The sequence below is a fragment of the Falco peregrinus genome, chromosome Z (assembly GCF_023634155.1).
Source record: "Falco peregrinus isolate bFalPer1 chromosome Z, bFalPer1.pri, whole genome shotgun sequence".
NCBI classification, from domain to species: domain Eukaryota; kingdom Metazoa; phylum Chordata; class Aves; order Falconiformes; family Falconidae; genus Falco; species Falco peregrinus.
The window spans coordinates 31,484,562-31,510,320 of record NC_073739.1 but is presented as its reverse complement, the minus strand read 5'-3'; the positions used below and the strand labels follow the sequence as shown (position 1 = coordinate 31,510,320).

Below are 25,759 nucleotides of genomic sequence, written 5' to 3'. Positions count from 1 at the left end.
ATATCCAGTGGTCCAAAACAGCAAGCCAATAAATAAGCTGCCTCAGAAATACAAGTTGCATAGCTATGCTACAGTCACTGCTGAAATTATGGAGTAGCTGCAAACCCAGTTTCAATGCCCACTGCATGCTGGCTGCAAAACCCGAAAAGTTTATGGACCAAGCTCCGAACGACAAAACAGGAAAAGAATTCTTAGGCTGATAATGGATTATCTCCGACCGCAAAGGTGAATTCTGCCTCTCGAGGCTCAAGTACTACTTAAAAATGCAGAGAAAGAAACAGACGAAAATAAAGTTTCTGGTTAGGGAGCTGCGAGGCGCAGCCGGCCGGTTTGAAAAACGCGGCACCGGCACACGGGGCGCTGCCAGGCAGCGCGGGCCGGCGGAAGGCTCAAAACCACGGGCAGCGCCAGGACCGGGCGGGGGGCGCGGCCGGGGTAAGCGCGCCCAGGTGCGCCACCCCCCGCCGTGCGCCCGGGCCGCGGAGCGCCGCTCTCTTTGTTCCCCCCACGCAGAGGCAGAGCCACGGCGGCGCAGGGCTCCCCACCCCGCGCAGCCCCTAGGCCGCCGGCCCCGCCGCGGCTGGGCGAGGCGAGACGGGGCGGGTCCGCCAGGGCTCCGCCGATTCCGGCCGAACGGGAACCGGCCCGAGCGGCAGAGTGCGGCCCGGGCAGGGGCTCGGGAGGCGGAGCGAGCCCCCCCTCTCCCGCCGGAGCAGGGCCGCGGCGGCGGGGCGGCGCACGGAGCCGTGTGCCTGCCGAGCGGCCCAGCTCCGGGCGGGGGGCTGGCGGCCGCGGCACTTACCCAGGTGAGGAGGCTCTCCCCGAGCTCAGCCCGCTCCAGGCTCGACACGTTGAACATGGTGGGCGCAGCCAAAGGGGCCAACGGCCGCGGCCAGGCCAGTACCGCCGGCGCCCGCCCCGCTCCGGGCCGTGCCCTGGCGTCGACACGTCAGAGCGACCTGGCAAGACCCACCCGGGCGCGCCTGCGCCGTCCGTTCGCCGCGCGGGGGCGGGATAAGCGCGACGCAGCGTCGCGACGCTGGCGGGGGCGGGGCCGCGGCCGGTGGCGACCGTCGTGCGCGCGCCGGGAGTTGAGGTACCCCCGCGCGGGGCCGCGCCCCGCCCCGCGCCGCTGAGGGGAAGGGGCGGGGGCGGGGTCTCCGTCCGGCACGGCCCGACCCGGCGGGGGGCTCCCCCACCCCCGCTCCGCTTCAACCGGCGAGGGGCGGGGAGGGGGGGGCGCGGTCCTCGGGGGGCGTGAGCAGCGCCGTGGGCGTCAGTCGCGTCGCTCGCTCCCTTCTGGTGCGGCCCGGCCCGGCCCGGCGGTGTTTAAGCGCGCTGCCGGAGGCGGCGGTGCCTGGGGATTGGTGCTGTCGTGAGGCGTGATGAGACGACGTGGGGCGCAGGCCGTGGGGGCCCCTGTAGGCCGCTGGTGCCCCCGAGGCGTGCTGGGGGTGGGGGCACGGCCCTCCACGGGCTTGGCCGTTTTTCCCCGCCTGTGTGTGCCCGCGGCGGCGGCAGGCCGGTGGCGGGTAGGGGCTGCCTCGGAGGGTCTCGGGCAGGGCCGGGAGTTGCGTCCAGCGGCACTCCGAGCCCCGGCTGTCCCCTGGCCTCGGTAGCGTTGGCTGGTGAGGATGCTTTTACTAGTAATACAGCTTGGCTTGCGGAATGAGCAGCCTATACAAGGCTCTTCTCTTTTTGGAGTAGCAAATGACATAAACTTTCTCTCTGTTATAGTAAAAAACAACATAAGAGAAAAGTTACTTATTTAGCGTTAGCTGCACGTAATTCGATTAATTTCTCATCTCTAAGAGGAGTGTGTTTAGTGACCAGAGGGGCTCTGTGTCCTTGCTGCCCCAGGCAGAGTAGCTCTCCATCTTGGTGCAGAGGGACTGCCTGAAGAGCTCAAAGAACACCTCAGTAGTCAGTTGAGTTTTGGGCCATCCGAAGTTTACAATGAAATTGTTAGGTGTTGTGGTAAGCTGTACAGTTCCCTGTTCGCAACTGTCATGATGTGCAGCAATATGGATTAGCCAATACAGTGTACTGGTAACAGCTGAGGGTTAGATAAACAACTAAGAAAGGAAGGGTTGTGGTAACTGCCACTTTCTTCCTGATTTCTCACAGTTCTTCCATTAAATAAGTTGGTAGCATGGGCAAAATCTGAGTTTTCCTTTATGTCAACTTGTTTTGAATTAAGTTGTAAAAGCTAGGAAAATTCTAAATTTCTTCCATTTAAAGTACCTTCTTACTGATCTCGTTGTATAACCTGCTGTTTTCATTTTTAAGATACGAATTCAAACTGCCTTCATTTAAAGGTAGCTTTTACACTGAGGAATGGGTTAAAAAGTCTTAGAAAGCTATGTAAGCTGTGCAATTGTAACTTTTCATTCCAAGTTTTAAGGTGTACTTTAAGCTATGTGCTTATTCTGACAAACAATGCTTTCACAGGTGTATTTCAGTGTTTAAGGCTTTCTGCCACATCTTCCTTTATGTACCCATTTCCCATGCTGCTTTGCCTGTTGTCATGGTGTGTAGCTTATGTTTTGTATTTTGTTGATGCAAGCAAATACAATAATACTTTTTGTCTTGCTGTTTTAGGTATGAATTTATATACGGAAGCATTGTTTTCTGCAGTAAAGAATTATTGGGTACTTTTCTTAAAAGAGAGATAAAGCCTTTTCATTCTTAGCTGACATATTACCATATTCCAGTAAACATTATAATTGACTATTTCCTTTTTCTTCCTGTCTGATCAGAAAAGTCAGATATCCAAACTGAAAGTGTTGGCAGGCTCTTTCTCATCTTCCTAACTCCATATGAATTCAGTTCTACCCTGGTTTTTTTTTAGGGCTGTATACATTTCAGTATGTTTTAGGTTTACAGAGCAGTGGAAAATTTTGTCGGAGATTGTTTTACACAGGTCGCATGTCACCCAGACAGATAGTTCAAATATTAATGTTATACAGACCATTGATTTTGTCTTTTTGCTTCAAGCCATCAACATAGTTTCAGGCTCATGGGGAAAATGATTGGAGACTTTGTTTCACAGTAGAATGTGTAGTAACTTGGGATTATTTTCCCTTACAGAATTACATCTGGAGTTTGCATCTGTAGTATTTTTAACTTGCAAAGCATGACCCCACCAACAAAAGTAGAACATCTACTTTCTTTTTTTCTTTTTTTTTCTTTTTTTTTTTCTCTTTCTGTTTAGGAAAAAATGTGCCTCAGCAAGTGCTGACAGACTTTGCAGAGACCTGTTTTACCAGGCAAGTGCCTCAGCTGGTCAGTTCTTAAGGTATATTCAGCGAAATGATTATTTGCCTACTGAAATGGCCCTCTCCCCTGTTTTGGCAAGACTCTCTAGGCTTTTTCCTTTCTCTTGCAAAGAGCATGCATGCCTATAAATGTAGTCAGTGTACTCCTGAAAGCAAAAGTGGTTTATGGTGAAGAGATAGCTGAATATGATATGGCTGAGTTTGGCTCTAATTTTGCTGTATCAGGCAAACTGATTTGTGACTCCAAGGTTGCTGCTAACTCATCATAATGTTGTGTTAACAGACTGCTTGAAATCCTAGTAAGGTGTTCAAAAGTCACAGAATTTATCTTGTCAATTCGTATGTTGCTATATTTTACTCTTTTTTAATTCCCTTAGTAAATATGCCCTTTGGGTGGTCTCCTCCTGATTTTTGAAATGTATGGAGATACTTAATACTAGAGGTTATTGTGTGTGCTTTATTCAAATTAGACTATGCTCAAAAAAATGAGAAGCTAACAAATCCTGTTTCCTCAAAACCACTTTTTCTGAGTGCACCATCCACCACTTCCCTTATATGTATTTTATAATGTTAGGTATGTCTGCACTGCTGTTTCAAAGGCCAGCTTTAGTACACTGAAGTACATGGATAAAGTGTACCGGTTAGGATTCAGCTGATTCAGGCTAGTTAACTTCAGCTAGAGTCTTTAGTGCTGTTTATCCATTTGCTGTTTGTCATGCATGCTTAAGGCCTGCTGGTTTTAACCCCTTCTGAATGCAAAATAGGCACACCCTTGAGCTTTTCATGAAGGAGAGTAAAAAATAACTGTAGGATGTAAAAGAAGAGACTCGAACCCTTATGGGTTACTCTAGGTTTGCATGTTTTAATCGGTCCAGCAGCGTTGGGTCACCTCTGCAGAGAGTGACAAGCTTACAAGATTTTCAGTCACATATTTATAGTATCTACCTAAACATTACATAATCTCTTGATTCCACAATAAATCTAGTATCAGTTCCTATCTTGACAGTCAGCTTCACAAGTTGTTCCGTATCTTGATCACCTCGCTATTTTGCTTCTTCTTTCAAGGATGATTGCTTCAGGTTCCGTACGTCCCCGTTCTGAGTAATCACAATAGACAATCTCCATCGTTTCAGCCTTCTAAAGGTCAGGGTCTCCTGTTCTAAAAAGCTCGTTTGAACTGTCAGGCATAATCTTACTAATATTAAACTTTTATTGTCTAGCATTTATCAGCTGACTGCGCTTGCAGTCCTGGTTTGGGCTATACAGGGGACAAAGATTAGGTGTACAGCCTACAGTAGCACTGATCTGGCATTTTCCTCCAACAAGGATCCAGTTTGCTGGATCAGATCCATTCATAAAGTCCTTTTCTCAACCACTGACAGTAGCTACACGAGCTGTTGCTACTCTGAAGCGGGAAGTAATTGAATAACTTCTGATGACTGAGGTCTCAATTATTGCCCCAAATTTAAGAATTTGTCTATTTGGGGGATTTATTTCTATTCTTCGCTTAAATGAAAAACACTGAATATATGTATGCCTTAGATATTTCAATGTAAGCTTATATGCATGCAAGGGGTGGGTTACAGAATAAATTTATTTTATTCTTAAAAGTTGATTTCTGTTACCTAAAGCAGGTCAATTTTATTACAGACCTGTTGATAAAAATGAAACCTTTATTTGTTGGTTCCTTTTATCATGGAAAAAAAATTTAAGGCGTTAAAGCCTTTTTGCTCTTAAAAAAATATGACTCATAATATTTTACTAATTGGAGAGGAATTAGCTTATCCTGGGAAACACATGATCCCTGTCAGTTAAGTAGTATTTTTAAGGAGGGAGGTAATGCTTCTGCTGATAAAAGACAACTGGCAAAAGGAATTACAGGCTCTGACTTGCACCCTGGCCCACCACCACTGTCTTAATTTTACAGTTTTCTTTCAAGCACGGAGGGTGGTTGTCAGTACTGCATCAAAAAGAAAATACTGAAAAGATGAAGTAAAAAAACCCAAAAAACCAAACCCAATTGTTTTGTTGTCTGGTTCACTCTTGGCTCATCCCTGCAATGACACATTGTTATCCAACATGTCTTTCAGTTGATGACCAAATTCTACCATGCTCTCAAAGTCAATGAAATGTTGCTCTTGGTTATTAATTTTGGATCTCGTCAGTATCACTTGTGTGTTATCTCATTGTTTACTTCTCAGCCCTGAAGAGAGCCTCTTACTACTTTTTCATTATGCTTGTATATTCCTTTGGTAGTGGGTCCTAAAATCTCTGGTTTTGAGAGTATATTAGTGTATGGTACTTCCCTGATAAACCTGGAAAAGTTCAAATCCTTAAGAAATCTATGGGGATGTTCTGACTTTGGATAGCTGACAATTGTTTAGTGTATCATGGCAAACACAGGGTGGTTTTTCATTCTTTATGAATCATGACATGGGGCATTGTTCTAGCTGTGCAGTATGTTGAATGTTGAAAGTTTTCCTAATACTTTTCAAATCTGAAAAATGAAGAAAGAGTACATCCATGCTAGTGTATTTCCTCATGCCCTCACATGTGATCTGTATGAGTTTCCAAGAATAAAAGACATTGTAATTGCAGTATTCTCATTATGGTTCTTTACCACCCCACCCCACCCCCCCACCCCCCCCCACACACACCCCCCCCCCCCCCGTAAACTTGCATGCATTGTTTATATGTAGCCACAGAGGGAGAAATGTAACTTCTAAGGCCTGTGGGTTCTTACTTGGAATGTAAGTAACTTAGCATTGCTTTCTGTCAGTGATCACTCTCAGAAAAACTGATAATAAATGAGGTGATCTTGTGTTCACATGGTTAGTCTGTGATGGGTTTTACAAACAAAATGGTGTGATTTTTACAAATGCTAAATTCCCTTCCTTTCTATTTCCAAGCATTTTTTGGACAATTTAGTCTGATGTTTTTCACATTCTGTAGCTATCAAGAATCCTAATGCAGATAAACCTGATCCCAGTTTAAGTACTGTGCTGCAAAGTCCACCTGTAACTTAGCTACCCCAAGAGGAACAGTAGAGTCATTCATCTTTTTTTCCCCTTACTGAGCAGTTGTGTTGTTTTACTTCAAGCCAGAGCCAGTAGTTTAAAGATGAGATTAAATGAAACTGGAAATTAAGTTCTGGGCTCTTTTGTTGTTGCTTTTGTTGTAGGAAAAAGGCCTAATATTTTTGTCAGATTTTTAAACTTTGCAACTAATACATTTCACATTTCGAAGTTGATTGTATAAATTCCAATTCTGATGTGAGTGTCATTAAGTGTGGTTTGGCTTTCATCCCCTTATTTGGAACACAGGGTGGGGTTATCATTTCAATTAAGGAAGCTATTCTTGTTAAATGGCTAAAAGGAGAAAAAATCCTAGGTGTAACCAAACATGAATTCGCAAAATTTAATCTGTTTTCAATTACTGCCTATTTTTTCCTGAATTCATTCTATTAATTTGATACTTTTTTGGTGTTAATTTCAGAGAGTTAGTATAGGCAGGAATTAATTTCTTGTGTGAAAAAATAGAGCCACAGCATTAAAAATATTCAAACCTTCTTTGTAATTTTAAAAAGAAACAGAAGTAGCATAAATCTACAGAGAAGAAAGACCTGCTTTAACGATAATGTCTGAAAAGCCTGTGGTGTGGGATGCTGATCTGAAAAGGGTAATATGATGAAAAGGTTGATGAAATACTGTTATTTTTGCATAATGAGACAAATGTAATGGATCAGCATAAAAAGATTGAATTTAATACAAACCACATAAAGTTCCCATTAAATGACATAAAATTATTAGTGGTTATTATTTTAGGAAAGATTAGGTTTTTGTGATAAAGTCTGGTTCTGGAAGTCTTCTGTGGCATACGCTTAGTCCTTATCAGTGGATGTCTCTGAAGACTGAAGGGTCATCGTTACATCATTTAGAATTAAGTCTCCTATATCCTGCTTATTAATTGTACCAACTGAAAGAGCATCACTGCAAAACACATGCACTGGGAGGCAAGATTCCTAGCAACTATTCTAGGACTGTTAGCCAATCTATTACACATTCAGACCACTGCAGATATGTTCATTAGCTGTTGTGGTTGCACCTGAAGAAACATGAACTGCGAGCTTGCAGTTCTAGGTATTTTGTTTGAAAGTGTTCAAAACAGATTTGAGATCAGAAAATTCCTTCCTCCAGTCAGACGGTTTTCAAATAGTGTATTTTAGCAGTGTTCTCCTTGTAGCCATTGCTTTTTTTTACGTGCTAGCCCAGGGATAAGAGTAGAAGGAGGTTGTTACTGTCTCTGAGGTTTGAATGACTGTTCTGAGAAAGTATGTATTGGTCTTTCGAAGTGAAGCTCTTGTCTTTGTAGTTTGTAGTCTAGACAAATCATGTCAGCCCTCCTGTGCAATGGTCTGATTCAAAAAAAATGCTAGAGGTAATGAGGGGAATATGCTTAGCACTTGTTGGCTGTCCAGAAGCAGCAAGTAAGTTAAATCATTAACATGAGCCTTAAGCATTGGTAACCCATTTTCTTAGAAATTAGTAATAGAAGAAGCTGGGAGAAAGACTTGAGACAGAGATTCCACTCCCCTCTCTGTACATCTTGTCAGTATTGATATGTAGATGAATACGAAGCTTTTGAGGGAGTGGTGTTTTATGTAGCCAGAGAGACTGTGCAGGAGTTTCATTTGGACACTTAAGTTTGTGTGAAAATGGTTATTGAGAAAGTGGTATGTGGTAATCAAAAGGGTGAAGTAGATACGAGTAACTGGCATTATGTGCGGGAAGGAAGAGAAGGTGAGGATCTGTGTATTTCTTATACATATTTTGCTGCTAACATTGGCACCATAGTTTGGGATTTCAAAAAGAGTGCGCGAGTAGAAATGAAGGCAGACAGATGCACTGAGTGCTATTAACGGTAGGCAGGTAAGGGTTAAGAGTGCTGTTGCAAGGATCATGCAGGGAGGGAGAGGGAGCTCTAGAGCGAATGTCTTGAAGGCTGTTCGGGGAAACCGAGTTAACTTTGTGTGATGCTGACAATTCCTGTGTTGGCTTCAGAGCACACCAAGCAAGCAGTGACACAGGAAGCCTTTCAGGTGACAGTGTGAGCAACACTTGCCTTCCAAAGGTGCAGTTAAATCATCTACATGTCTCTGCCACAGCGTGTATTTCTGAAAAGAAGTGCAGAATACTTAATGTGATGTAGTTGTTATTAGCATGTTGGTCTGTTCTAACAGAGCTGATGCAGGACAATGGAGGAATCATCACACGGTAGTTCCTTGGCACTTCCTTCTAGTTTTGTACTGAGTGGTCAACCCAGAAATAAATGTGACATAGTAAAAATTAGTTGACTGATGATAGTACTTAAGGAGATAAGTCTTAGGAATTAAAGATACAAGCACGCTGCTTGAGACACAGTATGGAACATTAGTTTCCTAGAATGTTGTATTGAAGGAAAGAGAAGCTTCTTCCAGGATTGGATATGCAAAGAAATAAATCATACAGGTTGGGAATGTTGAGCTGGGGAGGCATCACAGCACACCTACCAGTCCAGATCCTCAGTGATAAGGAACTGCTTCTCAGAAAACTTCCACAACACCTTAGCCTCATGCCTTTATAGCAATGTAATTGTGTAACTAGCTACACAGAGAAATGCTGTAACTCCTTGTATAGGCTCTTGTTCCTATGTAAGACCTTTCCACAAAGATCTAGTCTTTTATTCTTTAGTATATATGAAAACTTGGTCAATATTGACCTACTTTAAAAATTACTCTTGATGAGTCACTGGTGTTCCACCTTTGGGAGAAGTTAATCTTTCCAAATTATTAGCGGTAGACTGACATGTTGAAATTTTGCCAGGGTAGTCATTAAAGGTATCCACTAAAATCCTAATGACTTGTTCCATTCAGTTTTGCAATTAATTCAGGGCCAGACAGTGTCTAGTGATGTTTGCTAGACAGCAAGGCTCAAATTAAAAAATGACACATGAGCTGTGGAGTAGAGAAACACTGATGAAAGTTTGCAAGCTTAAGGCACGCACACTGGACTAGGAAGTAAAGTGAATGGTACCAGTCCTACCTGACCTCATAAACTGATGCTGAAATTTTCTCAGCTCTGTATGAAAAATACTTTGTGTATGGACACAGCTTCAGTATGACTTTTCGGTCATTTGCAAGTTAATGTCACTCTCCTGGTTTTATGATATCCACATCTGTGGTTCATTTCACTTCCTGTTTAAAACAGCAGTGATTTAGCAGTGTGTTGGAAACTATTTTATTTTGCTTGTCTCCAGCTGTAGGATAATAAATGTTAGTGTTGGCAAGTCATTCTGCTTGTTGCATATATGAAATTAATGTAAAATAAATTATCTAACTAGGGAAGCCTGATAATACTCTTTCTTTCAAGTTTTTCCCGTCCTTCCAGCTGAAAGATGGTAAAGCTTAGAAAATACGGATAAAATATGAAGTGCATTGGGTGATTCCTGTGTATCCAAATGGGCATTTAACCCTTAAAAAATAGCTAAACCCCAAATGTCCTTGTTTGTTTCTTCACATAGGTGGTGAAAATTAGGTTCTTATGTTATGTTAGCCTAGCAGGAATGATGAGTCATGTAATAGCTAAAATTCTAGATAATGCAGAGCCATTACACCTTTTTTAAATGAACTGTCCTTATAATATGTCGAATTCAACAGTGACTTATTCCTAGGCAAGTTGTCTGGTAAAGATTCCCACGTAAAGTATCTACCTGATATTTTTAAAAAAATCTTCAAATCACAGCACAGTCATTTAAGACTTGTTTGCCACTGCGCAAGGCAAATGTTTTGCAGTCCTCTGCAGCAAGCTCAACGTTTGGTAAAAACGCCTTTGTTCCCTTTTCTTTTACTGTTTCTTTTCCCCCAGTAATGACTAATCTGTTGCTTCAGGAATTTGTGTGTATGAATACATCTGTATACATATTTGTAACTTGTTCAAAAAGTGTGTGTATGTTTATATATTTCTTTTTACATTTTAGAGCTGTGATGGCCAGTCACCAAGCGGAAGTTCAGAGTTTGAAGCTAGATAATGATTCAGTTATAGAAGGAATAAGTGACCAGGTACTGGTGGCAGTTGTGCTCAGTTTCACTTTCATTGCTGCTCTGGTATATACGCTTTTAAGGTGAGAGAATATGTTGACAGGAATTAATCAACATACCTGCATATGTAAAATTTTAACTTTCTCAAGAAATTTTTGCATTGGTATATAAAACAACTGTGATTTTGTGACGTTAAAAAAAGATTGCTTGATCACTTACTCTGTTTAATTATTTGGCAGAGTTTCATAATCTAATTCACAGTTAGAATGAAATAATTAATTTCTCAAAAGTGACGTTTAACTCTTCCTTGTCTTCATATGATCAAACTGAATAATGTTCATCATTCCTTAAGACTGAACATGGCTGAATTCACAGTCTACGTGGCTGGTGTGTCATATCTGCTTACAAAGTACAGGCTTGCCAATAATGACACTACAATCAAGACTGGATATAATCCTCTAATGTATAGTCTAGTTGCAGTCTCCTTCCAAAAAAATAAACCCCCAAAAAAACTCAAACCTGAATAGATTGACTGATTTGTATATAATTTAGTATGCTGGAAAACAGTGGATTTTAATATGCTTTCTGTAAAGCAAATGCTTAAGTTCATAATTCAGTAGCTTTTATGGTCAAGTAATCAAAGCTTGTTTTTCATTTCAGAGGTTTTCCTTACAACCTAACAAATACCTTAGCCTGTGTGATTTGGGAAAATGTCTGAGCTTTCAGATATGCTGGGTTTTTTTTAATGGATGTCTGTAGACTTCTGAACACAGAAGAGTTTTAAGAACTAAGAGAACTCAGTTTTAATGATGCACTGGCATTATGGAATTTACCAAGTAGGGTCTGTCCATATGAAAAATATTAGTGAGGTAGGAGACATTTGAGAGCAAGCTACAAAAGAAACCAGAAGTGGGAAAGTTTTGTTGGTCTGCCAGGCAGTGCTGCTGTTCAGGACCAAGGAGACAGTAAAGGAGTCTGAGAAATGTACGCACTTCACCTTGTTTTTCTTTCTAAGGCTCTTCCAGTTACTGAAATGGCTGCAAGAGTGCCTTTTTTCCCCCCTGCTCTCTTATGCTTTCTATACCCTTTACATTGACATTTTTAGCATTTGTGACTTGAATTTTAAGTGTTTTGTTTAAACATGTTTTTTTTAACTTCATAACAGAAAGTAAGTTAGGAACATGGAAGAAAAGTGAATGGAACAAGTGTCAGCAGTGGGCAAGAGTAGTGGGAATTCACTCAGGATTGGAGTTCAGGGGGGGTGATACATCAGTGGTGAAGGATTACTTGGAGAGGGAGAAAAGGCCAGTTACTAGCTACCTCTACAGTGTAATGAGCTAAGTAAAAAGTTTGTGGATCCTCTTACATGTCCTGATGGTTTATTTTCTGGAGGGGCAAACTCACTTGGACACAAAGCTTTCATACTTCAGAAGTCTTGAAGCTTGTTTGCTTTTGCACTGTATGACTGAGTACTGGAAGTTCTATCACCATACTCTTAGCTCTCCACTGTGCCTTCTGGTACCTTCTGAAATTGTCTGTATTCAGCAGTATTTTTCTGCTACCTGCTTTGTATTGTTTCCGTCAAAATCTGCACAGTACAGTAGAAAACCTGTACAGTACAAGAAGTATAATAATTTTTATTTATTTGGCACTGAAGGGGAAGTGGAGGAGAAAAGGAGTATTTTCTTCCGTAGTTAACTTAGGGCCATACAGTGGTCTGTGCGTTCCTTGTACTGTGTCTATTAACCCAGTCTCTTTGCCAGCCGCACTTCTGTATGCAACATCTGAAGTACTTAAGTTGAGTAGGAACAGGTGCAGGCTAAGAATACCTGAAAGAAAGTTCAGGGGAATGAATAAGGTTGCAGGAACTGAATAAAAAGGGAAAGTAAGCAGCGTTGCAGTAGATTTTTAGGGGGCAGAAGTGAAACATGGAAAGAACTATTAAGGGATATGGTTGCTGTACTTGTTTCCAGAAGGGAGAACTCAATGAGACATCAGAACAGGGCATGAGCTGAAGGCCTCTCTGCTTTTGGTGGAGAAACCTATTAGCAGTAATTAATGTATGTACTACATTGCAGATGTTTTGTTCAGTCACTGGAAGATACTTTTGCAAAACCTGTATGTCTTTGAGTTATAAGTTTTTATAAAATGCAGCCAGATTTTTTCCATCATCTTTTAAACTTGTGAGTAGGTTATCACATTATAAATGAAACTGTAAAAATTTAGTTCATGCAACAAATTAAAGGGAGCCTGACCCTCCAGTGTTTTGTATCAGAGATTCCTTACTTGTCTAATATGACTTACCTAATCCATGCTTAAGAATCTGCAAATTTAGATCTCTTCCTCTCATTTTTCTATTCCATCATGTTGTTTGATTATTAGATCAAGTCAGTATTTTCAGTAGAAGTGAGATTTTAATCCTTGGAAGTGAACAATGGCCACCATTGCACAGGGTGATACACCAGCCCACACCAGTACCACCCCTCCCTTTCCATGCGTGAGACTGCACACTGAATGAGTAGGCAGCCTTCCTCCTTCTGATACTGATACTGTGGTGGAGCCCATTGTGATACATAGTACAATCTTTCCACATCATGGGACCTTTTTCCTCAAGTTATGGAGTGCTAACACTCAGAAATGGGGAAATTAGAAGTCTTTGCACCTAACTATTTCTTTCTGGCTTGTGTTTGATAATGCCTGTAATTAACATAGCACCATAGTAGTTTTCATTTATTTTGTCACAATAATTACATGAAGGAAGTTATGAATTGGATATGTCTTAAGCTCTGTCTGTCCCCTCCTGGACATTGCGCAGTGTTCTGCTACCTCAGCATCTTATGCGTAAGTGACAGATGTGCATAGCGTACCTCTACAGCTCCACAGATACCCTCATATATTCAATGTAGTATGTGATACTGAAGTCATATAAATGAACACTTAAGCAGCAAATTTGCAGTAAGTTCTTTATGAAGGAATCAGAATAAATGGGCTTGTAATTCACACCTTCCACATGTGTGTGATTCAAATTGAATTTCAATATATATCAAAGTTTGGCGAACTGAAGGTGCAAAATATGCTAATTTGTAGCAACTAAACAGAAAAATACTTTTGTATGTATAACACATATGACAGACAACATCCACAAAATCTGACTCTTGAGACCCAGCTGTAAGCTTCCCATCATTAAATTTTCATATGTCACCCACACTAGTGTTAAATAAATTTACTTTTTACAGATAACCGTGTAATTATTGGTATGAAAAATATGGGGTTTGTCTGTTCCTCTGAAGAAAGAATGAAGGAGGCAGAATGTTAAAAGATATCTGTAATGCAGTATTATGATTGACCACATCAAATGAAGGAAAATACTGCAGTTCCTAGAGCCGTTGAGGAAATCATGTAAATAGAACTGCAACAAGCAAATGGCCTAAAAATTCAGCAAGTCCAGCCCTCAGCTCTGACAGAAGATCAGTTTGTCTAGATCATCCCTGGAAGCAGTGCAACCTGTTTTTTGATTTAACTTTAGGCAAAGATAGATTGCAATACCCTGAGGTAACCTTTTCTGATTTTGTACATTTAGTAGTTAGAAATGTTTTTTGCACCAACCCTAGATAACTGTGGGAAATAATTGCTCATATTTATAGAATGAAAGCCTTATCCTGTCCCCTTTTCTCTCCATGAGCAGTCTGCTGTATGAACTGGCATTTCTTCACTCTTTCTCTTAACGTTTAAAAAATGTAGGCCATCCTTCTTACTCTTCTGAACTTCCTCCAACTTTTCTACATGTTTTTATGCATTTAGCCCAAAATGGAGAACAGAATCCAGCTGAGACGTCAACAGTGCTGAGCAGCATATATCGCCAGAGAAATCCGTATGAATAAATAAAGCATAAAAATTCAGTTCTGAATACGATGCTGTGGGCTCATGTTGATTGTAACTCAGCACCTCTTAATGTTGTCAGCACGATTTTAATTCCAGTTCTGTTCCCGTTGTGCTTTTGAATTTCAAACTTGTAATATCCAGCCTCCTTTCTTCAGTGAATCTGTTCCCTGTGATTCCCCTTGGCATCTCTAACCTGTAGTTTTCTTGCCTGTAGAATCTTTCTTTTTAAAGAGTTATTTAAAAAGAGTGATTTATTTTTATATCCAGTCTGCTGATAGTTACATAAATTCAATGTTCTAAATCTAACAGTTTGTCTACCCAGTCTTATGTAAATGTTCTGCCTTACTCTTTCATGTATCAGATAAAAGTGAAATAATTAGGGGGTTTCAACTCTATAACTTAAGCAGTGAGTGAAAAAATAAGATATCTGTGAGTAGACCAACAGTACAAAAACTAGCAGTGGAGACCAAAAATATTTCTGCATGAGGAATATAAAAGCTTTCAAGCAACTTGATTTTTTTGCAGGTTAATGGCTTAATTTTTTTTCAGATTAAAATCTAGTTTTAACATGATTTGATTGATTACGGAGTCTCTGAAAAATCTTGCTGCTGTACAACTTTAAATGTCCAGAGTAATTTAGGATCTAAAATAAATGTCCTGTTTCCTTAATTATTTGTGTACTTCCTTTAAAATGCTTTATAGCAGGAAAGAATGATTTTTTTTGCCCTTTGTACAAGTATTTTTTCATAATTCTCATTGTTGGGTCACAGCGTTCAGTTTTTCTTACTGCTTATATTTCCTTTCACAGAAATGAACATCAGAACATACACCCAGAAAATCAAGAGCTAGTGCGAGCTCTTCGTCAGCAGCTTCAAACTGAGCAGGTGCTGTGCTAAGTGTTGGCATTGTTCAGCTGCCTGGTTTGTGGTAGAGTAGACTTCTGTGAGATTCTGGAAGAAGCTAGTCTTGAAAGCTATGGAAGCTTACTTACTGTACAGAGGCATCCTTGAACTTTATCAAGTAATGAGATAATGTAGGCATTTTAAAATTGATAAGTAATTAAAATTAAATATTTGGGTGGTTCTTTTTTAAAACAATTTTTTGCCACAAGGTGGAGTGTGTTTGTTGTGTGCTTCCTGCAGTGTTCCTGGGAACTTAGTGGTAAAGGAAAGGAAATCTGGAGTACAGCTTGCTGCCACAGGACAGAGGTTAGATGTTTAGACTGATAAACTATGTGTAGTGGAACAATGGCACAACAAGAAGAGCCCAGGCAACAGAGTTGACAGAGGGAAACTTTTTATTCAAGCCTTTAATGGCAGGGCATGGGGCAGTGGTTTTAAACTGAGAGACGTAGGTTTAGGTGTGGCATAAGGAAGAAGTTTTTTACATGAAGGTGGTGAGACACTAGGCCACGTTGCCCAAAAAAGTTGTGGATGCCCCATCCCTGGAAGTGTTCAGGGTCAGGTTGGATGGGCCTTTGAAGAAACTGATCTAGTGACAGATGTCCCTGTGTATGATAGGGGAGTTGGACTACATGATCTTTAAAGGTCCTTCCAACCCAAACCATTCTATGGTTCTATGACTGCATCCAGCTCTTACATGTAGAGGAGGGGATGGGAGAGTCTAGGCCACATTACTGGAAATTGCTGACTCCCAACCCTAGACTGAAAAGCCATACTTTTGGAGAGTATTGAGAAGAGTCTTTCATCATAATACTTCCTAAAATAATGACAGATTTTTAACTACAGTGCGTATTCGTGTGCAAAATAAATATGGCAACATGAGAAAAAACAATTTTATGGCAGTGACATACACAAACTGATGTCTATGCTTGCACTTGGGAACTTGAAATACTGCAGCTGGTGAGCAATGCCAGTTACCTGGGTATGGACAAAACTACTTGGAATAACAAAGTACCATTCTTAATCTGAATTACTCATGCTTCAGCACGCATAACGTAACTTAACGTGAAGGACCAAGGAGGTTCTTTCTTTGTGGTCTTTAATTTGATTGAAGCACATACTTATGTAACGGCTGAAGATAAAATAATGTGTTTGTCACAAGAACTTGATTAGTGCACCCAGTTTTGCATTTAAGTATGTTTGATTTTTGAATTTAAATATATTTTGCTTTCATTTCACATAGTTTTGCATTTGAATGTTTGACTTCTACTAAATGAACACTGGTTTTATTGTTTGTTTTAAAACTCGATAGACATGTAAAAATAGTATCTAACACTTTGCATTTTTCCTCTGCTCCAACAGGATGCTTCTGCTGGTGACAGACATCGCTTCTATACAGATATGTCCTGTCCAGTCTGTTTGCAACAGGCTACATTTCCTATAGAAACAAACTGTGGACACCTCTTCTGTGGTAAGCAACAAAAATCCCAAGCTGCAAAGATAGAACAGAAATACAAACTTCTGGCACTAGTACAGTCACCCTAATGCAAAACTTTGTTCAATTTTTAACTGCTTATCTTCTAGTCTGCATTAGAAATAAATTGTTGAGAAAATACTTTTGTGAATAAACAGTCACTTCGAGATTGTGCTGCAGTTTTTTCCTATGCTATCAGGATTGGAACTGTGGTTTAATTTGAAAATGTCAAGGACAGAGTATAACTTATTTCCAGATGCATCTGAAAGAAAAATAGTGAAGAGGCTGAAAAACATTTGGAAATGTATAATTTTAAAATAACTGGTTTAGAAAGAGTAAAAAATTCTGCTTGCATTGTCTTTATCTCAGAGATTTGTTTTTCTCTGGAAAGTCCTGAAAAATTAAGACTAAGTTCACAATGCTTAAAGCTTTTGCTTTTTTTTTTTTTTTAGGCTCAGATATTCAAACTTAAATATAAATGCTCTATGTGCCATTTCACTTCCTCGCCTTCAGGTTCCCAGCAGAATTCTTTAACTGCATTCACCTAGTTCTATGGAGTATATAGTGCATCTGTGCCTGGTTGTTTAAATGAAAGAATCTACAAATTTGGAAAAGTACTCAGACTTTTATATATTTCTTCATCTGTTGAAACTGTGATAATAAAACCAGGTTTTTAGGATAGGTTTTACATCTCTTGACATCTTTGTGACATCTGGATTTTAAACTGGTAATTTTTTTGATTATTTGCTTTTTCAGTTAATGATTAAGAAGGTTTCTGTCTTTTCAGAAGTAATACCTTAAAATTAATGATGCAGTTGAACCTATTCAGGATTTTTCTCATTAATAGCATTGAATTTGAACACATTGGTTCTTGGAATCTTCAGTTAATGCCATGTACAAAATTACACCAGAAAAAAATAGTTTAACCTAACTGTTTATACACTTCTGCTGTTTTCTTTGGTGTGTAAGATGCTATTTCATGCAATGGGTGTTTCAACTCAGAAGCTTAAATGTCTGTAACTTACCTTCATCAGGTTCCTGTATTATTGCCTACTGGAGGTATGGCTCATGGCTTGGTGCCATCCGTTGTCCAATCTGCCGACAAACGGTAATATTTTAAGTAATCATGGACCTGATAGTTTGGCTATCTAATATATCTTACCAATATATCTAATATAACTTACCAAAAAAGCATTTACATGTGAACTGCAGTAGTGAAACTGACAGAATAAGTCTGAGAAACTGAAAGAATATGGGTATGTGAAGTGTAGATGGTGAACATTAAGGGTGGTTTTTAAACTTTTTGCTTTGCCAAATGGCTCAAGAAGTACAGATTGTTTCTACAACTCAAATTTAAGTGAACAGCGCTGGTAACTCAAGTCCTTTTTCTGTAAAGGAGTATATGAAAACAGAAAATCTTAAGATCTCAACTATGCCTCTTTCTGTTTGGGATGTTAAATAATAGCTTTACCAGAACTTGCATCTGAAAGACCTGCCTATTGTGGAGGGCTGCCAGTAGGCAGTATACTGCTGGCTTCTGAGAAGTACCCTCTCCCTTCCTTCTCTCCCTGCCAAAAAAACCTACCCATGTCAATTTCTTATTTTGTCCCTATTTTTAGTTTGTATGTATTATTAATTTGAGCTTTGTAGAGCAAGCATTAACTTCCTACGCAGAGCAACTTACATTGTCAGTTTGAAATATGTCCCTGTAACTCATTAACACTTAGGATCTGAGTCTTACAGTGTGTGTTTTAACAAAAGTACATCTTTATTTTAACAGTGCACAAACTACAGAGCTAGTAACTTCTGATTAATTATATAATGTGCTGCACACCCTTCCCCATACATTATATCCTGCTTTGATTGTGTGTGTCAGCAGGAGAAATGACTGTGACAACACAGAGGAAGGAAAGAAAAATAGATATGACTGAGGAAGAATGAGTATAGGTTTGGAGTGCGGCCAGTGAGGAGGGTGACACAAAACATAAATGTGAGGAAGATGGAAAAGGGGAAAATAAGCGATTGTTGTAGTGTCTGTCCTTAAATAGATATTCTTCTTTGTCTGAGTAACAGGTAAATTGGGTGGCACTGCTTGCATGGTTATGCATTCATTCTCACCTATGAAGTAAGAATAAGGTCTGATTTATAAACGGGGTTTGGAAGTATGTACACGTGAACAACATGAGTCATACAGAAGGTTTGTGGCAGGGCTGGGAGTTGAATGTAGATCTAATCCTGCTGTCATTTCCTAAATGTGACTACTGCACAGGTATACGTTTAGTGGCCGGTACAGAGGGAGCTTTTGGAGATTGTAATAATTTAAAGTGCTATGCATTTTCTGTTTCCTATGATAACCTGAATTTTATATCAGATTCACTTCCAAATTCAAGTCTTAAGTTTTCAGAAACTCATATACAGAAAGATAACGTAAGATATATGTGAATATGACCTTCCATGTTTTTCTGTTTGCATGAAAGTTAATACAAGAACATAGCAGAATTCTCTGTGCTTACAAAAGAGCTGAAGATCTTTTCCTCTTAACTCATTATTCAGTATTATTGTCCTTGGTCTTGGTATGAATATCCATATGCAAAAGTGTGAATTTGCTGCCTGTTTGCTGAAATGCAAGGCCATTCTGAAGTTGGGAGAAAAATTGCCTTATCGATTGCTTTATTTTATATTCAGTTTAAGAAACAAAACGAGAATAATTTGGTAAATTAACTTTATTCTCCAGATCATTCATCCCACTTCCGAAACCATTTTGGTGTTCAGAAAAATTTCCTGTAAGCCTGTCTGAGAAGGAGGGTTCTTTTTCTTATTTTTAATAACATTTTTTCAAAATTAATATACTGTAAAGAATTGTAATCAATGAATTTGTTAAAACTTAGCAGCAGTATCCGTGTTAGTAGTTTTTGTTTTATTTTCCGACCAAATATTCAACTAAAACAGAGTTTGTTCTCTAGTTAACTGGAGATTACCATTTTCATTTATAATTCACAATGCCTCCATTTAAAAGACAGCTGCACATGTAACAAAATCTCCCTGCTGTGCTTAGGTAACACTGTTCTTACCACTCTTTGGTGAAGATCAGCAGGGTGCAACCCAAGTACTTCAAGATGTTAATGATTACAATCGGCGATTCTCAGGACAGCCCAGATCTGTAAGTTTTGGGTAAATTTGGGTGGAAGTCAGTGATTTTGGGGGAGATTAACAGCATTTTTTGTGATCTGCCCTTCCTGCCTTGTCTTTTCACCCCCCCTGGGATATGTATGGATTTTCTCTTTGTGATGCTTAAGGACTACGCACATTTTCCTTGAGAAATTCGTGTTTATATAGTTAGGGCAAACCCATGACCTTGAAAATATTTATTTGTAATTTGCGAAAATGTATGGAAACCTGCGTTTTTATTGTGAGTGAGAACTGGTAATAAGCCTTGAGTTCCCTGTTCACATGTTAAGTTCTTTTTTAATTGTGACTTGTTAATTTGAAAGGATTAATAGTTAGTCAGTAAAAATACTTAATGAAATACATGACCTGCAAGGAAGGATATTGACTTGGTTGATCTTTTTACATTGATTAGAAGAATGTGAAGTTCTACTCCATGCCTGCCTTAGATTTCAAGCTATATGTGGTATTGATTTTTTTTATTTTCCTCCTACATTTTGTGACAGTCTATTCTACTCTCTGAGTGAAGAAAACAGGATAATTTTTTTTATAAATAGCTAAGAGATGGCTGAAGTGCTATGAACTTTAGAAAGTCAGCCTTGTGAGCCTGTCTTGTATGTGCAAGTTCTGTGATTTGCAAGGTGGAATGTGCACACTTGCATACTAGTAACTTCCCCGCTTCTCTTCATCTGTTCATTCAATTTGGATAAAGTGACAAAATGTTAGCAAGAAAAAGTTACAGACCAAAGAGACACAAGAGGTGTGAGACTGGAGTTCTTTTTTTGTGTGTTCTAAACTATGAAACAGTTATTCTTTTGATCCAAAATAGACTGAAACTACCTTTCAGGCTCCATCAGACCTCTCTGTGTCGTCCCTGATAATCAGAGGTCACACCAGAAGCCTGCATTAAAGCCCTAATCAGACTGGATAAATTGTCTTTGGTTTATACATGGTGTATTGCCTTAACCACATGCAAAATTCCTTTCTAGGGAACTTTTCAGCATTGGCAATAACTCATTTAATGTCACGGGACTGTGGAGAAAAAGGAACCAGTATAAAAAAAAATGTTAAAGCTCACCCCTCCCTATGCCTCACAACAAAAAACTGAGTATTTTCTGCTTCACTGAGATGACAGACTCATTGTAGAAAAATGGAAAGGAGTCAGGGATGGATTCACTTAAAGGTTCTTTAGCTTACTTTGAAGCTTGATCCATCCTTTGGAAGCTTATGTGAATCCCTGGTTGTTTTTCACTCCAGTTAACCTGTTTGCTGTTTCTCACTTTTTCAGTCAATTGTTTTACTCTAGTAGTCACTGCTTTTCCTTCTTAATAGATGTCAATGTATTTTGTAGTGAGTTACATGTATGTTTTATGGTATAGAATAACATAGTTTGACTGTTTCTTGAAAATTTATATATTCTAAACCTGCTTACCCAGCAAAACTAAATCCAGAAAGTTTTGTCTTATCTTGGTTTAGTTTAATTCTTACAAACTTAACAGATTCCGAAGCTGTAATGTAGTAATAGAAACTTCAGCCTGGAAAAAGACCCATTTAGTGTGAATCTGTTGCTAAAGCAAAATGCTAACTTTAGCTTTCTTTCTTCATAGATTATGGAAAGAATTATGGATCTGCCCACTTTATTGCGGCATGCTTTCAGAGAGATGTTTTCTGTTGGTGGCCTCTTCTGGATGTTTCGCATCAGAATATTCCTCTGCTTGCTTGGAGCCTTGCTCTACCTGGCTTCACCTCTGGATTTTCTTCCTGAAGCCCTCTTTGGAATTCTGGGTTTCTTGGATGATTTCTTTGTTATTTTTCTTCTGCTGATCTATATCTCTATCATGTACCGAGAAGTGGTAACACAGCGGCTGAATAGGTGAAATGAACAAAAATGTCCCAAATGCAGAGGCAGTTGTGGAAGGTTTTAGAAAGAGATCTGTAGCATAAGTATGATTTAGCAAGGCACCTGTGTACAGTTTCAGTAGTTACACTTTCATGACTGGTCATCTTACACAAATACGAAGGGTTAGTATGTGGTGATGCTTAACTGGAATCTTTGTCTATTATGTATGTTTCATAAAGATGAGGTTAGTTTAAAGATGTAATAAACTACCTTCATCTACTTCCACCTGATGAACAACTATAAGTAATCAAAGCAGAAGGCACCTCTTTTGGTGTGTGTTTTGTGAAAAAGGAGTCATAGTAAAGGACTTCTAACAAGAAGTCCATTTGGGTAATCTAGACACATATAAGGAAATTCAGAAATTCTTCACAGCACAGTTACCATACTAAATCGTTTAATATCTCCAGGTTGTGGGCTATAGTTTTTGAAAATAAAAGTGGTTTTGTGTGTCTGTGTGGAAGAAGAAACCCAAGGACCACGTTACAGTTATCACCCTGCAGTCTGCTGTTGTCCACAGGATTCACAAAAACAAGGAGAACACCTCAGTATTGCTTGAACTGCACTATGTACAGTTGCATGCAATTTGTACAATTTTATTTTTATATTTGGGAATATGCACACAGTGTCTGATCTAGATAGGGAAAACAGTATCATGCATGCCAGACTGGTTAGTGCTCTAATAGGGGCGTGGTTTTTCTTTTCAGGCTTGTTCGTTTGGTAGGTATGTATGTGTATTGAAAGCAGAGGTTTTACACTGCTTGGGTCAATGCAATGTATCTGAACTGAGAGGTTTGCATTCCTTTAGTTGCATTAAAGCATTTAGCCAATGGAGAGAACCCTCAAATCTTGGGTAGTGGTTGAAGGAAAGAACTGAACGTTTACACTACAGAACTTTACCAGAATGTACATCTGCAATACAAATATTAAACAACTTAGATATTGGGGTGTTTAATTTTCAGTTGGGATTTGTTAGTGATGGGTTTTTTGGTTGATTTGCATGTAGGTAGAGGGAATTCTGAATTATCTTGAAAAAGTTCTGTGATAAGGGACCACAAAAGAATCCTGGAAATGTTTTAAAAAATACCAGGGTATTAATTATCCTTGAAGTTGATATTTTTTTGTGTGTGTGAATGTTAATTTAGGCTATCATAGCTACAGATGTAAGTTGGAAATATCTTCATTTTAAGAAGTGAATGCCACTAGAAACATCAAGGATATGGTAGATCTATATACTTCTTAGCTACAGGAATGATAATTGCCATTTTATTTTAACTTCCTGAGTACTTGAAGGACAGTGATTAGACAGATGATTCTTTGCGTGTCTGCATGTATGGGATGAGACAAAATAAAAGGGACCTTTTCACAACTGTCTTTTGCCCATGCAAGAGTCTTTCCATGGCTTTTAGCACCTAGGCATGTGCAGGAAGACAATAGAGCTAGCACCTGACATGCCAGTCGTTGGGGCTGGAGATTGTCCTTGAGTGTCAGTGCTTTAAGTGACACATAAAAGTACATTCGTTGACTTTTCATTTGAAAATTTGATTTTGAAAATCCAAAGACGTTTTACAAATTAACTGGAAAGCTAAATTTTCCTTGTTGCTGTTTGTTAGAGATGGGCAAAAGGAGAAACAGGAAGTGAAACAAGGGTGGGAGGAGGAAAGCAAGACAGAAACTGGCATTTTTGGAAGAAACTGCTGTTGGTTTTGGCAAACTAGCTGTTCTTGAGCATCTTAGTTGAGCTTTTCCTTTTGTGTTGACATAGCTAATGTATGGTGATGGTTTAGTGGCTACCTCAGTTAAAAGTCATTAAGGTATTATTGAGTAAGCGTGGGATATTCATAAACTGTTAGGTACGTTTACAAAGCAAGATAGTAGTTTAGGATATTTAGGTAAGACAGGATTTCGCAGGTTTGCTGTAAGCATTGTTTTGGGTTTTTTTCCCCAAGATATCCAGCTGAGTAAATTTAACACCCCCATTCCTCCTGGAGTTTATCTTGTGGGTCTGCTTAGAGAAGAGTGTGAACTGGTGTTGGAGAACTGGAGTGTGTTCATAGAATTTGTTGCTCTAGTACCTCCTTCATATGTTTATTCTATGATTTTGTTTATACTTTTTTTTCCCATGACTCTCTAAATCCAGAGCGGATATAGAGGTACTTCAAGCTGCTTACAGATGTTTTCATTTAGCTCCCCAATTCTACATGCTACTGTGAAGTAATGCAGAAATACCCATTTGAGGGGTCTGCTCCTGAAGAACAAACCGTGTGTACCTGAAATGATGTACAAACCACATCTGAGTAGCTGTATAAAGTTTACTTCTGTTCTGTTTCTTTCTTTGCTACATTACATGAGAGGCTTCTGCTTACTCTTGAAAATTGAGTAACATTGTATGCTTAAATTCAACACATGAAATGCTTGTGAGAATTAGAACCATCCTTCCTTTTCATCAATGTGCGTGCTTGCTTGTGGAGACTTTTTTTTTTGGTCCTGCAAGCCAGTGATGAACAGTATTATAACTTGCTCAGGCCTTTTTGTGAACAGCTGTAACGTAAAGATGCATCTGTCCTGCAGCGTCTGGCTGCTGCTCCTTTACACAAATCTCAACAAACCGTAAATTAGCTATCTTTGGTACTTAGCTTGAGCTTAACTTAAGTTGTGGAGCTCCCAAGAAGCTGGAGATTAATACATGAGCACATAGTATTTCTGAACTGTGCACTGCCAAGTTGTTCTGGTAGCAGTGTTAAAGGTAAGTGCTACAGCTGAGCACTGGCTTCTGAATGTGAAGGAAACACATGATGCTGTGTGGAGAGTGAGTGTAAACATCACTGCAGTTTAGTCTTCTGGCATGGGGCAGCTGTGACACTGAGGGGGAAGGAAAAAGGAAAATTTCAGCAGCAAAGAAGAGGTACAGGGGGAAATACTATTCTTGAAAGATTCTTATGGCTTTACCAAAAACTCTGTGAATGATTGTTCCAGCAATATTAACAAAGGGAAAGCTAAAGTTATACTTAATAGCTCTTACAGAATAACTTGTAGCATCTTCATGCCTAATGATCGTCCTTATAACAAGTGCTGTGCAGAACAATCTGTGTTGTTTGTGTCCCACAACACTAATGTCTGTGAGGATGAGGCAGAATGGTGTGATTTGGGGATACAATTTTGCCATAGGTTTCATAGAACTGTAGCAGTGACCTCTGTGTTACAATAGATTTTTAAGACAAAAAAGATTTAAACCTACTTGTTACTTTTAACAATAATAAATTGCTATTAAAGTAAGATTCTCTTGATTTATTTTATTGACTTTCTGGGTGTGAAATTACTTTCTCCTCCCTTTTCCCCCTTCCCTGGGCTAAAGTTGGCAGTAACTGTACTACAGTCTTGATCAAATTTTATCTTGGTGTCTGTGAATAGAATGTTCAGAGGTAACTCAGTGGGTTTCATCTTTATATATATCATTGCCGCTATAGGGATTACAACATTTTTTAAGATCTTAGTCCCAAAAATATATTGTGCATTAGCTGTCATTTCCCTCAGCAGTGCCTTCAGATCCACAGATACTGAGCTTTCAGGATGATAAACTGGTACAGATGATTAATCAGCACTTTCACATACCAATCCTCAAGCAAACAAAAGCAAAAAGCAGGTGAATGAGAATCCAGTTAGTGAAGTAAACTGAAAGAAACTGCATATAGTCCCTGTAGGTTTACAGGAATGGTGAAGGTTGGTGTAGGGTAGGGAAGAGCCAGATGTGACTGGCCTGTGCTGCAGACCTGTGCTTTTCCTGATTTGTGCAGTGAAAGGCCCTTGGGCATCGGGAAGATGTGACCCATGCTTGCTAAAAAGTGTCCAACAAGTCTTGGCTGCAAAGTCCAGGGCCAAGTCTTCTGAACTCAGAGGTAAACTTTGTAGCCTGCTTCGATACATGGTTCCCCTGTTTATGGAAAAACATGTAATTATTTGGTAAGACGCTATTAAATCAGGTTGAAAGTTTGATGGGTATGTGCTTGTCCTTTGATCTGATGCCTCTGCTTGCTGTGGGAAGCTCAGCTAAATACTGGAGAGTTCCTCAGCCAAGGCTGCCAGAGT

The 25,759-nt window shown here is 39.6% G+C and overlaps 2 protein-coding genes across 11 annotated transcripts in view; one reads left to right on the top strand and one right to left on the bottom strand.

Annotated features, from left to right (window-relative positions):
- Positions 1–976, bottom strand: part of HOOK3 (hook microtubule tethering protein 3) — a 94,580-nt gene extending 93,604 nt beyond the window's left edge. For all 3 annotated transcript variants that reach the window (XM_055790840.1, XM_055790839.1, XM_055790841.1), the window contains exon 1: positions 803–976. In XM_055790840.1, the coding sequence (XP_055646815.1) occupies positions 803–859 (57 nt within the window). In that variant the 5' untranslated portion in view covers positions 860–976. The remainder of the gene's footprint in view (positions 1–802) is intronic.
- RNF170 (ring finger protein 170) lies at positions 679–24,949 on the top strand. Of its 8 annotated transcripts, none has more exons than XM_055790853.1 (8): positions 1,026–1,096; positions 3,215–3,298; positions 10,293–10,436; positions 15,044–15,119; positions 16,500–16,608; positions 17,646–17,719; positions 19,667–19,771; positions 21,384–24,949. In XM_055790853.1, the coding sequence occupies exons 3-8, from the start codon at positions 10,300–10,302 to the stop codon at positions 21,651–21,653; spliced, it is 771 nt and encodes a 256-aa protein (XP_055646828.1). In that variant the 5' UTR covers positions 1,026–1,096; positions 3,215–3,298; positions 10,293–10,299; the 3' UTR covers positions 21,654–24,949. The 8 variants fall into 8 exon arrangements, with proteins under 8 accessions (XP_055646834.1, XP_055646829.1, XP_055646828.1 ...); XM_055790856.1 differs by having other exon boundaries at positions 1,079–1,096; positions 3,215–3,269; XM_055790857.1 differs by lacking the exon at positions 1,026–1,096 and adding an exon at positions 4,344–4,421 and having other exon boundaries at positions 3,234–3,298.
- Positions 24,950–25,759: the final 810 nt, after the last annotated feature.

Coding starts and splice junctions, on each gene's coding strand:
- RNF170 (XM_055790859.1), top strand. CDS start 10,300: ATGGCCAGTCACCAAGCGGAAGTTCAGAGTTTGAAGCTAGATAATGAT. Junction 15,120..16,499: donor AGCAGCTTCAAACTGAGCAG/GTGCTGTGCTAA, acceptor CTGCTCCAACAG/GATGCTTCTGCTGGTGACAG. Junction 17,720..19,666: donor GTCCAATCTGCCGACAAACG/GTAATATTTTAA, acceptor TGCTGTGCTTAG/GTAACACTGTTCTTACCACT.